Source organism: Medicago truncatula, chromosome 3, assembly GCF_003473485.1.
Source record: "Medicago truncatula cultivar Jemalong A17 chromosome 3, MtrunA17r5.0-ANR, whole genome shotgun sequence".
Taxonomy (NCBI): Eukaryota; Viridiplantae; Streptophyta; class Magnoliopsida; order Fabales; family Fabaceae; genus Medicago; species Medicago truncatula.
In genome coordinates this window covers 55,451,861-55,465,044 of record NC_053044.1, presented here as the reverse complement: position 1 = coordinate 55,465,044, position 13,184 = coordinate 55,451,861, and the positions used below count along the sequence as shown (strand labels likewise).

Sequence of the window (13,184 nt, the reverse complement as noted above, 5' to 3'; positions counted from 1 at the left end):
AGTTTATCTTGTTAATTTTTACTTATAATATCTAGTAGTACACTAATAACTTCACTTTGTGACCTTGTATTATGGTAACTACCGAACCATATAGACTATAGCGACCCGTGAGCAACTAGAGAAACTATGGTCTATTGGCAGGTAGCAACAAATAAAAGTCCAACAAGAATTAGATTATGAAAATTGAATTGGAAAAAAAGTAATATAACATGATTTGGTCGGTTCAACAAGATTAGATTCTTCCAAGCATTCTTTCACATGACTATGGATTTGGATCCTCAGCTGCAGTATCTTCTGCTGCAATGTCTACTGCTAAATCTGAGCCATTGGATTAAATAAATAATTAATTAAAATAAATAATAATAAAAATATGAAAACTGCTCAATTACATCATGTCGTGCGCGCGTTATTTTGTTTCTACCAGGGAAGTTATTCATCGTTGCTGCAAAAACTAACTAGCTTGTGCCAAAACACAAAGAACACTAATATTCAATTGCCCTTATTTACTTTTTCGATTGTCTCAAATCTCAGGTACGTCTATTGTTTTTTCTCCATTGGTCATAACTAATTTCATATGCTGATCCATTACTTTTACTTGTAATATTTTTCACTTACTTGTCCTCATTACTTATATAAGAAACAAATTATTTCACATGTTTGTCCTCATTCACTTTTATGATTACAAAAAACTAACCAACAGAGTTGAGAATTGATTTTAAAATGTGATACATTAAATATTATATATATGTTTCTTTTGTGAGTTATATATACTCTTTTACGTTAATTTAGATTGTTTATATTCATGTATAATTGTTTCTTTTGTGAGTTATATATACTCTTTTACGATGATAATTTAGATTGTTTATACTCATTTATAATTAAATAAGGTATACATTTGGCTACCGCAAATAAGATATACATTTTTTGTTTTTAGGAATTTTTAAGACTTTTGATACAAGATGAATGAAGATTGGAAGCCAAAAGTAGATATGGTTTTCTGTAGCTTTGAAGATGCTTGGGAGTTCTGGAACACTTACGGTGGTAAGGTTGGATTCGGAGTGAGGAAAGATTATACACACAGGAAAAAGGATGGTTCAGTTTCTTCTTGTAGGTTTGTTTGCTGCAAAGAAGGCATGCGAAAGCCAGACAAGCGAGATTATAAAACAAAGAATCCAAGACTAGAGACCAGAACAAATTGTGAAGCAAGGTTAGGACTTAAGAATGTGGATGGAAAATTGATGGTGCATGATTTTGTGGAGGACCACAACCACGAGTTACTTTTGCCAGAAACAACTCATATGTTGTCGTCTCAACGAAAGGTTTCTGAAATTCATTGTCAACAAATTGAACTAGCTGATAGTGTCGGTGTACAACAAAAGAAATCGTTTGATTTATTGAGTAAAGAAGTAGGAGGCAGAACTAACTTGGGTTTTATACGTCTTGATCAAAAGAATTATCTTCGGAAAAAAAGAGAAAGAAGTTTGGTACAAGGGGAGGCCGGCTATTTATTGCAATACTTTCAAAGAAAGACGGTAGAAAATCCAACTTTCTACCATGCTTATCAGCTAGATATTGAAGATCAAATCACCAATGTGTTTTGGGCAGATGCTAGGATGCTGGTTGATTACAGTTATTTTGGTGATGTTGTTTCTCTTGATTCAACATATTGCACAAATAGTTCGCACAGACCACTAGCAATCATCTCGGGATTTAACCACCATCGAGGAGCCGTAATTTTTGGAGCTGCATTATTATATGACGAAACTGCTGAGTCATACGAGTGGCTATTTGAGACATTTCTAGAAGCACATAAGCAGAAAATGCCTCAAACAGTTTTTACTGATCAAGCCAAATCAATGGCAAAAGCATTAGCCGAGGTTATGCCTGAAGCTTACCATGGTTTATGTACGTGGCACTTGATGCAAAATGGAATTAAACACTTAGGAAATTTAATGAAGGGGGAATCTTATTTTCTTAGTGACTTTAAGAAATGCATGTATGGTTATGAAGATGTAGAACAATTTGAAGATGGTTGGACATCCCTCCTTATAAAGTATGGTGTTCAGAAAAATGATTGGTTGCAAAGAATGTACAATATAAAGGAGAAATGGGCATCTTGTTACATGAAGAAGACTTTGACATTAGGGATGCGAAGCACTCAACTTAGTGAAAGTGTGAATGCAGATATTAAAAATTTTATGAGTAAGAACTTGGATTTAATTAAATTTTTTGAGCGTTTTGAAGATGTTGTAGAAGAAAAGCGGTATAAAGAATTGAAGTGTGAATTTGAAGCACGCCAAAAAATTCCAAGACTGAAGAACTCATATTCTGATATTTTGCAACAAGTGTCCAAGCTTTATACTCCTACTATTTTCGACTTATTCCAACGTGAGTATGAGTTGTTTGAAGCATGCTTTGTGAAAAGCATGGACATACAAACATCATCATCTACTTATGTTATTGCCAAGAAAAGGAATATGGGAGAATGGCAAGTGACCTTCGATTTGGAAAAGAATACAATTTGTTGCTCTTGTCGTAAATTTGAAAGCTTTGGCATACTTTGTTGTCATTGCTTAAAAGTCTTCATTCATATGGACGTTACATCAGTGCCTGAGCCTTATATTTTAAAGAGGTGGACAAAGATAGCAAGAAGTAGAGCTTCACAAACTATTGGTGTTAGTCATGTGGTAGAAGACTTGGATTTATCTCCAGCACAATGTTATAAGGAAATTTGTCCCCGCTTTATTAGGATAGTCACAGAAGGATGTAGAAGTCCAGAAGCTGTTGAGTTTCTTAAGGAAGTTGCTGATGAATTGGACGAGCAAATGCTAAAGTTTCAAAATATGCAAATAAGTAGTGAACAAGTGAATGGAACCTCTAACAATATTAAAGAGATATCAATTACTAATGATTGTGCAACACAAGTAAAGGGGTTTAAGAACAACGAAGGTCCAAAGGGTTCAAAACGTTGGAAAGGTTGGGTAGAAACAAAACTGGCCAAGAGAAAGAAACGTGCGAAGTCCATTGCTTCACAAATTCAAGAACCTATGGTATTATTAATATATTTAGTTTTATTTTTTGTTTTTGTTGACTACATAAGCTTACCTTTATATTCCTTTTTTTCGTGTAGAAGAACAAAGGTAAGCAGGGTTCCAAAAATATAAAGAGGCGGGATGAAGTGTCAAACATAAGTGTTCCACAAAGTCAAAAGCAATATGTTGTGTCCAACACTAGTGATTTACAACGTCAACAACCATTTGCATCGTCAATTACAAGTGCACCTATATGGCTTAATAATGCATACAATCAACCATCTATGGTTAGCTAATAACAATTTGAATTTGTGAATGACCTTAACTATGTTTAGTGTTTAAATTATTTTGGGTTTTATGTAGGGAGACGATGGAACTTCTAGTCAATTCGGTGTTGCTAGTTTTACTAGCTTATTGATGGTAAATTTCAAATTATACGATTCACTTTCAAATCTATATATATAATATTAATTTGCATTTTTTAAATTATAGGAGCAACTTGATGATGGTACCAGAGACTTGAATTGAGGCCCATAGTTGTATCGAGATGTTGAAGAGCTTATGATACAAATTCAGTGTTGACATGAGTTTTTTTTTTTTATTAGCTGCTATTTTTGATTAGTTATTTAAGTGTTATCATGAATTTTTAATTAGGTGTTGCTTTACATAAGCCCCTTTTACAATTATTGTACTATTTCTTTGTTGTTTGATTAGGTGCTGTCAAATGTCAATGCAAGTAAAACATCCATTTGCTTTTCTTGTTTACAAAAGTAAATGAATTCTATATTGTTATAATTAGAACCAAAGTATAAAATGAGGATGAATACTTGTGTGGAAACCACAAATGTAAAACATTTGGACACACTCACACAAATTGAAGGTGCAGTAGTTGTCTTTGGTTTTGTTTGTGGGGTGGTTTTTTTCCAGTTCATGCTTCAAGGGCTGGTCATGCACGGATGTTGGCTGCTATGGCTTTTGGTTTGTTTTTCTTTCAAACAGTAGTGTAGGTAATGGTATGGTATTGGGGGGTGGCAGCCTTGCTGGAGTTTTTTGTCTAAGTTTTTTCTATGTGAATTATGAGGAAGGGGTATGCGTTCTTTTGTTATACGGGAGCAGCTGTTTTTGTATAATTAACATATAGGTGGCCCTTACGCAGCTCTTTTTGTCTTAGAGTTTTCAAACCAATAACAACATCGACGTCTACAATCATCAATGGTTGCGCTGAATTCAGATATATCATTGCTTACCTTATTGTAATAATCTACAACCCTTTTGGCATCCATCTCAAAGTCGACATTAGTGAGTTTCAGCTCATGTACCCATTGGATAGCGTATGAGAGGCCCAAAGCTTCACCTATACCCGATTCACATATAGGACCAGACCGTAGCGTCTTGGCTGCCACAAACTGTCCAGCTTCGTCCCTTATAAACATATCAACACCAATAACATTCAAGGATCTCGTGAATTCCACGTCAACATTACACTTAAGCCTTCCCGTGCCTGGTTTCTGCCACCTGATGTGCTGCTGCTGTGTGGAATTGCTGCCGCCAGCTGATATGGTGCTGACAGCACGCATAGCAGGTTGCTGTTCGCCCTCTCCCAGCACTGAACTGCTGCTCCTGTCGGCTGATACGGTGTTGTTCGCCCTCCCCCAGCCTAGCTTTACACATATATGCTTCCTTCCATCCTTGTAACAACTTACGCGCACATTCAAAAATAACTTGACAGGTTTCCGACACATTTTGCCAAATTTGCATATTCCGTGACTTCCAAAAGTAAAAAAGAAATGAATTTAATAATGTATTTTTTTTTAAATAATCAAAAGTTATATTGTTTTAACTTCTCTAAAATGAGTTTGTACCGTCATTAAAATAAGTTTTTTAATTTAAAATCCAAGCAACATGATATAATACTCCAAACCAGTACATGTTCAAAAAAATAAAGGCTTAATAACAGTTTTGTACAATCTCTTTTGCACTTTCAAATCCTACAAACTAGTATGCACTAACCAAACCAAACTCTACCAAGCCACAAGGCATGCATAATAAGTCCACACAACTTGCTCCATTACCCAATGACCATATTTCTATTTAAGGAGAACTAACTTTTACTAAAAAAACCTCCTAAATGCAGTACAAAATCCAGTAAAGCCAATAAATCTAATTGCAACCCAACAACTCACATGGCAAAATACAAACATAATCCTATGACAAGAGCATGGCTTGAGATGTGGATGTCCAACTCGAACTCAATGAAAAATGCGATCATCCTCCAAAAACAATTCTAATAATTGTCCGAATTTGAGACTGAGGCAATTTTAAAGCTAAGCCACCAATACCAGAAAATTGCAGAAGAAATATTAGTTAAAATCACTTGTGACTCCTTAGTAAAATTACTCACCAATTCACCATCCACCTCAAAGCACATAGCAAAACACACAGAGCCACACTCAATAACTTATCCATTTTATAGGAAGCACTAAGCAGTGATTTCTAACAAAATTTCTTTTTAGTTTTATCAATGTTAAAACCTGAAAAACTTATCTCCCGGTTTAACCCAATTCACAGAACCCAATAACATGTATATGCCAGATTTTGAACCGCAAGAAAGATGAGAAGTGAGATGATGAGAATTGAATAGAGGACCACTGATCACTCAACGATGAAAATTTTGATCCCTGGTTCTTCAAATCGCGTTTCGCAACTTGAATCGGCACATACCGCACCCAAAAGAAATTTAGGGGTTTGAATAGGTGATTGTTGAAAGAGACGGTGTATCTGATTTTTGAAGATTTTGTCATTCTCACTCACTGAGTTGTGTGTTCTTGTTTGCCATTCGAAAACAAAATAACGCGCGCACGACATGATGTAATTGGGCAGTTTTCATATTTTTATTATTATTTATTTTAATTAATTATTTATTTAATCCAATGGCTCAGATTTAGCCGTAGACATTGCAGCAGAAGATACTGCAGCTGAGGATCCAAATCCCACATGACTATGCTTATTAGTTAGCCTATCGTTACCTTCATTCCTCCATTTTATCTATATGATTTAGCTTGCTTAACCGAACCTTTATTCCCTCGATTACCAAATCAAGTTAATTCCTAATTTAATTTCCATTTAGACTCTTGCTTCTCCCTTCTTCCTACCTGCCACATGCTTCTCTTGTCAAACCACACCTAATAGCCACCACCTTCATCACCAAGTCATGCTGATTTAAACATTAAGTATTAGTTGTTCAAATTATACAAATTTACCACTCATGGTTTATTGGTATTTTTATTTTATTTTTTATAAAGACATAGAAACAATTTATTCTCTAATTATTCATAGTCCAAAATATGATTTTAATTAACAATTCAAATTTTATTATATTCTGAAAAGTAGTGTATCAGCTGCAAAAATGTGACTGAGTGCATGCATCTTAGGAAAAAAAAATCATTAACATTCTATTATGTTTTATTAGGTATGAATTAAAATTATGTTTAATGTTTGCTTTCACATGCAATGTCTTAAAATTCATTAAATGTGCAATAACACACTTTCTATAAATTTATGCAAAATCAAATTTCATTCTCCTAAAGCAATTGAAATTCGCTTTTGCAGAAAACGTTTTGATGAAGTTTGCATATATGGAGATATATAAAGAAGCTGTTGTGTCATACAAATATACAAATTAATTCAAAGAATCTGAAAGTAATATTTGTCGTCAAGCAAAGTTTTCATAGAAAGAGAAAGATTACGGTTGAACAAAGAACAATGGACTTCCACAATCTTTTCCTGTTTTTGATGTTACAATTCATCCTGGTTCTTGGTTTGTTCTCTCTTTCTCTTTCTCTTTTTTTTATATATTTTACTTTTTGTTACCAAAATTCTCTCTGATACGAGGTTTTCAATGACTTTTACACAGTTCTTGCGTTTCATTTTATCCGCATTAAAAGAATAGCTGCACTAGGATTTAATCTATATTATGAAAATAAATATTAGCTGAATGGGAACATTTCATGTGACTAATTTATAGTATGTAATCTCCAGGGGTGCGATTGGATATTCAAGAAAACTATGTAATCCACTTCTTTTAAGTATATGTTTTATTATTTTTATTTAAAAGTGATCTTTTAGGATAACATTTCTAAGGCAATGAACTTAGAATAAAATATGTTGTATATTTTTTTTGTTCTGTTTAGGTGGTAATTGATAATGACATAGTACAAGTCAATATATCAAACCCAGAAGGATGTGTTACTGGAATTCAATATAATGGACTCGATAATTTGCTCGAAATTAATAACCACGAATCTGATAGAGGGTACGTACAACAACTTAATTTCAACTTATTATTACGTTCTTGGTGTTTTGGTTTACCAATGAAATTGTAGGTATTGGGATATTGTTTGGGATCAAGGTGGGGAAAAAAGAACAAAAAAAGGTGCAAAGGGAAAGGGTAAATTGGACAGGTATGCATGTATGTATGTATGATTCACGGACCTTGTCCTATTAATTAAATTTGATTAAATGTACCAAAATGAATTATTATTATTATTATTATTATTATTATGTTTGAAAGGCTGGAAACGACAAATATGAGGGTGATAATGGAAAGTGAAGAACAAGTAGAGCTATCTTTCACTAGAACATGGAATTTATCTCTTGAAGGAAAGCTTGCGCCACTCAATATTGATAAAAGGTTTATTGGTTACCCTGCTGCTTTAGGAGCAAACTTTAAATTAGTTCAAGTAAAATAAATAATAAAAATGAGGAAAATCTATACATACGTAGGTTTATAATGCTTCGTGGTTCATCCGGATTCTACACGTATGCCATTTACGATCATTTGAAGGAATGGCCTGCCTTTGATCTTGACAATACTAGGGTTGCTTTCAAGCTTAGGAAAGACAAGTAAGAATTTTTGTTTTTTTTTTTTTCTTCCGAGATTTAGAAAATTAGAAAGCAAAACCAAACCATGCATTCAATTGTTTCAATATTTATTTATTTGAAAAGGTTCAATTACATGGCTATAGCTGACAATAGACAAAGATTTATGCCTCTACCTGATGATCGTTTACCTCCTAGAGGCCAAGTTTTGGCTTACCCAGAGGCTGTCCGCCTTGTCAATCCGGTGGAGCCAGAGTTCAAAGGAGAGGTATTTCAAGTATATATATATTTTGAATTTGAAAGGGAAATAGTAAGTATTGTATTTGAAAGCAGGTGGATGATAAGTATGAGTACGCATGTGAGAGTCGAAGTAACCAAGTTCATGGTTGGATTTCCATTGATTCATCATCAGATTCCACTGGATGCTGGCTAATTACGCCTAGCTATGAGTTCAGATCTGCTGGGCCCTTAAAACAATATCTTGGTTCTCACCTGGGCCCCACCATGCTCTCTGTGAGTTTTTTTTTTTTTTTATTTAAATTTGGCGTGTTTTATGAGTTCTTCTTATTTATTTGGTAAACCACCCTTGTGATTCAGGTATTTCATAGCACACATTATTCAGGGGCAGATCTTATCATGAAATTTGGAGAAAATGAACCATGGAAGAAAGTCTTTGGTCCAATATTCATATACCTTAATTCCAACTCTGATGGTTTTAGCCCAATCAAGCTTTGGGAGGACGCCAAACAACAGGTTAGGCTATGCCGCCTGCCACAATCAATTTGTGACAATTATTAAGCTTTAGTTTTATTTAATTCAATTAAATTTTAAAAAATACATATTGCAGATGGTGAATGAAGTTGAAAGCTGGCCCTATACTTTTCCTGCTTCTGAGGACTTCCTCTCATCTGCCCAACGAGGTAAATTTGAAGGTAGATTGCTTGTCCGAGATAGGTAGGTATCATATTGCCAAGTTTTATCACATTATGACTCAAATATAGGTACATCACGGTTCACTACTAAACTTGTATAGGTACATCAGGGATGCATTCGTCCCAGTCAGTGGTGCTTATGTGGGATTAGCAGCCCCAGGAGATGTTGGATCTTGGCAAAGAGAATACAAGGTAACCTTTTTAATTAACCATTTCCTTCTTGTACCATTTGAATAAATACTACTACTAGTATAGGGACACATGATATCTGATACCTTTTTATTATTTCGTAACAGGGCTATCAATTTTGGACCATTACCGATGATAAAGGCTATTTCTCAATAATTAATGTACTTCCTGGTGACTATAATTTGTATTCGTGGGTCAATGGATTCATCGGTGATTATCAATGTAACAATATCATTAACATAACCTCGGGTAATGATTTATGAAGTTTTTCCTAAGTTCCAAATGATACTAGACCTAGTACTACTGCTATTCTAAACTCAATACTCATTTGGCAAATGTGTGACATAGGTTCTGAAATTAATGTGGGTGAGCTTGTTTATGAGCCACCAAGACATGGCCCTACACTGTGGGAAATAGGCATCCCTGATCGCTCAGCTGCTGAGTTCTATGTTCCTGATCCAAATCCCTTGTACGTGAACAGACTTTATGTCAACCATTCAGACAGGTATAAGAGTTGTAGAATTGCACATTGTACATTTTTTGTGTTCAAATCAAAGATTAATCTACCTCATGCGTTGATCTTTTTTATCCAATAATATTATTAATCTCGCTAATGCGTTGTTTTTTTTTTGTCAAATAATATTATCACTTGAGCCTTATTTTTTGGAAAACATAAGGAAAAACTTTATGAGCCTATTTATAATTTACAGGTTTAGGCAATATGGCTTGTGGGAGAGATATGCTGATCTGTATCCAAATGAAGACCTAGTTTACACTGTTGGCATTAGTGATTACAAAAAAGATTGGTTTTTTGCTCAGGTCACCAGGTTTGTTTTGCCTTTTCTTTTGCCAATGTCAACCAATTAGCCTCCATCCTGACCCCCTGCCACACTTTTATACAAAAAAAATGTAGCCGAATATTAGCGATCATTTTAACAAATGTCGCCGAATATTTTTGAACTTCGTCTCCTAAGATTACAAAGTCAAACTATTACCGTCATCTCACACCGGTGAACTTTGTATCATGCATGAATGCACAAGTGTTATGGCAAACTCGATCCTCTCTAATAATTGTCTCAATTAGCTTCCCTTACTAATTTGCAGGAAGAAAGACAACAACACTTACCAAGGAACCACATGGCGAATTAATTTCAATCTTGATTCAGTGAATACAAAAGGAACCTACAAATTGCGACTAGCTTTGGCATCTGTACATTATGCGGAGCTACAGGCATAACAATTATTCTTTTGATATAAGAAATAATAGTAGCTACTTACTAACTACATAAGCATTTATCTTACTAATTACATATATTTTTCTTTAATTTTGGAATGCTAGATTCGCATAAACAATTTAGATGCAACAAGTCCGCCTTTATTTTCAACTGGGGTTATTGGAAAGGAGAATACAATAGCAAGGCATGGAATTCACGGGCTGTACTGGTTATACAACATTGATGTACAAGGCAGTCTTCTTGTGAAGGGGAACAATACCATCTTTCTAACGCAAGCTACCAAGGATGGTCCTTTTGTAGGAATTTTATATGATTATATTCGTTTAGAAGGACCTCCAACTTAAAGATTCTTGTAGAGAATATTCATTTGGAAAATATCATAATCTCATTCAACTCCAATCAATAGAAAATAAGTTCTATATTCCCTAAAAAAAGTTCTATATTGTCTAGCATATTGATATCAAATAATAAATAAAATTAGAGAGTTCCTCGTTATTTAATGTATAGACACCTTAATTCAAATTAAGGATTTACTCTCAATTTTTTAAAAATTTATCATGCTTTGTCCACCTTGTATTTTTATTTTTAAGCACAAAAATCCACTTTCCTCAACAATAATTTTGGTTTAGTTCATTCCCGTGAGCTTAGCTCAGTTGGTAGGGATATTGCATTTTATATACAATGGTCGGGGTTCGAACCCTGGACACTCCATTTCTCCATAATTAAATTGTGTGAGCTCACAAATTATCTAATATAAAATGGAAAATACCAGATTGTCTTCCGTGACTGGAGAGTGTTGTGGAATCACAGCCACACATTTTCCTCTACTTGACTTGGTCAAGATCATTAAATAACTATTGAATGATAAAGATTTACACCGCACCACATCCAGTGAACAGTTCACCGGAGAGATCCTTGCCCATCAGCCAGTAGCCCATTTACAATTCGCTAGAATCTAATTGGTCAAATATCATATTTTCATGGATTCTTCTCTTTCTTGTATAGATTCTTCATATAGAAATTTTAATAAAACTATGGTGAGGTTTAATCAATTTTAAATGCGTCAATTCACTCGCCGTTTTGTTCTTCACTCAGGGAAATGAGCCATCTTTTTTTGTTGTAAATCGAGTCTCTTCGGTGGACAAACGGAGAAATTAATCTCTCGAGTCTCATTGACTTCAATAAACGGCAATCTCTTTCTAAAAAATTTAACACTACTATATTTCTAAACTCATATTCAAACTCAATATCTTGATTAAGTTAGAAGAAATTTGTGTAATTTATTCTAAGTGCTGATGAGTTAGAAATGAATCATCTTATTTTAACATTTATTAGAGAAAAATTAATAATACCAAGCTTTAAAAGATTGACGGCCTAAAAATAAATAAATAGATTTCATTATTTTAGTTTGTGTGATGGATTTAATTTATATGTATGATAAGTGCTCAAAAGTAACATATTTCATGTGTTAACTTAGGCAAATTTGTGACTTGTTTTGCAAGTTATCTAAGGAAAAGCTACCATTTGAGTGTAATTTTACCATTTATGCTTTACATGCCTGATTCTAGCCAATTTATGCAGGAAATGACAAGCAAGGACCAAAAGAAGGAAGCTTCTGAACCAAGGTCCGTTCGCTTAAGTGAACCAGTTCCAGAGAGCAACCAGCTTGTTCGCTTACAAGCACGCCTTCAGTTCGCTCATGAGAAAAGTTCAGTTCGCTTAAGCGAACAAGTTCCAGAGAGCTCCAGGAAAGTTCGCTCACAAGTTCGCTTGAGGTTCGCTTGAGCAAGTTTCATCCAACTTCAGAAGATAAGGACCACGTGGCAGCTCCTCAATGGTCAACAGAAGATTACCTGGAGGTTCGCTTAAGCGAACTCTTCTTCGCGTAAGCGAACAAGCACGCTCTCAGCCCATATAAATAGTTTTCTCTTCTTTTTCCAAGCATTCTCTTACATTGTCTTAGGCCCTTTAAAAATTTTCTTCGACTTATAGTCCTCATAAAATTTTCAATCACCACTTTTGGTCTCTATTTTAAAGTTATTTCATGTGTAGCATTTGTAATTTTTAAAAAAATTGTGTAGAATACTGTAAAAATTTCTAAAAAAATAGAAATTTTCACCAAATCATGAATTAAATATGAAATTTTAACCGCCAAAATATTTTTAAAAAATCATATTTAATTCAGGTTTTGTGGAAAAAAAAACTAATTTTTTGTTGGGAGATGAAAAACTTTTGGAGGACAAAAATCGAAGAATTTTTTTAAAGAAACTAAAACGACAACTTATGTTTAAAACAATAAAAATATTACAACCTCCGTCCCTAATTATAGGATCCTTTTGAAAAAATAACGGGAATTAAGATAGTGAATATTTGTATTAAATATGTTTGTAATTAGTATTATTTTTACAATTTTATCCTTTAAGAGAGAGATGGTTTATGTTTTCAACATGTTATTTATTGTTGATTGAAGAAAAAGATGTATAATTAATAGGGACATATATGTAAAGAAATAATTAATGTAGTTGGAAATAGCAAATGGGTCTTATAAAAAAAGATAAAAAAAATTCTCAAAATAATCTTATAATTAAGGACGGAAGTAATATATATGTATATACTCGAAACTTCTAGATCCATTCTAGACTAATTGCATTTACGAATTGAGTTTTTGGTGGTGTATAAAATACAATATAATAACATAATAAATATTCTGAATGAATTCTTAAACTTTTTTTTGAGAGCGAATTCTTAAACTTAATTAGTTTTTTTTTACAAAGTTAATTAGTCATACATTAGTGTTTAATAAAAAAATCTTATCATTATCAAGAACAAAAGAAAGAATCAGTTACGAATAGCAAGGAAAAAGCGTTCAATCCAATTCTCAAAACAACAGCCCCTACATTTCGAAATAAATAAAAAAA

The 13,184-nt window shown here is 33.7% G+C and overlaps 2 protein-coding genes across 5 annotated transcripts; both read left to right on the top strand.

Moving 5' to 3' along the window:
• The first annotated feature begins 959 nt into the window (after positions 1-959).
• Positions 960-3,144, top strand: LOC112420295 (protein FAR1-RELATED SEQUENCE 5-like). Its single transcript, XM_039832122.1, has 2 exons — positions 960-2,976; positions 3,131-3,144. The coding sequence occupies exons 1-2, from the start codon at positions 960-962 to the stop codon at positions 3,142-3,144; spliced, it is 2,031 nt and encodes a 676-aa protein (XP_039688056.1).
• A 2,930-nt stretch (positions 3,145-6,074) lies between these two features.
• LOC11422528 (probable rhamnogalacturonate lyase B) lies at positions 6,075-10,761 on the top strand. Of its 4 annotated transcripts, none has more exons than XM_024780181.2 (17): positions 6,075-6,308; positions 6,642-6,849; positions 7,071-7,099; positions 7,223-7,344; positions 7,415-7,492; positions 7,603-7,722; positions 7,815-7,934; positions 8,037-8,178; positions 8,244-8,423; positions 8,508-8,663; positions 8,758-8,864; positions 8,953-9,034; positions 9,139-9,280; positions 9,380-9,536; positions 9,742-9,858; positions 10,136-10,262; positions 10,371-10,761. In XM_024780181.2, the coding sequence occupies exons 2-17, from the start codon at positions 6,795-6,797 to the stop codon at positions 10,608-10,610; spliced, it is 1,974 nt and encodes a 657-aa protein (XP_024635949.1). In that variant the 5' UTR covers positions 6,075-6,308; positions 6,642-6,794; the 3' UTR covers positions 10,611-10,761. The 4 variants fall into 4 exon arrangements, with proteins under 4 accessions (XP_024635949.1, XP_024635948.1, XP_039688084.1 ...); XM_024780180.2 differs by having other exon boundaries at positions 6,076-6,308; positions 8,944-9,034; XM_039832150.1 differs by lacking the exon at positions 7,071-7,099 and having other exon boundaries at positions 6,080-6,308; positions 8,944-9,034.
• Positions 10,762-13,184: the final 2,423 nt, after the last annotated feature.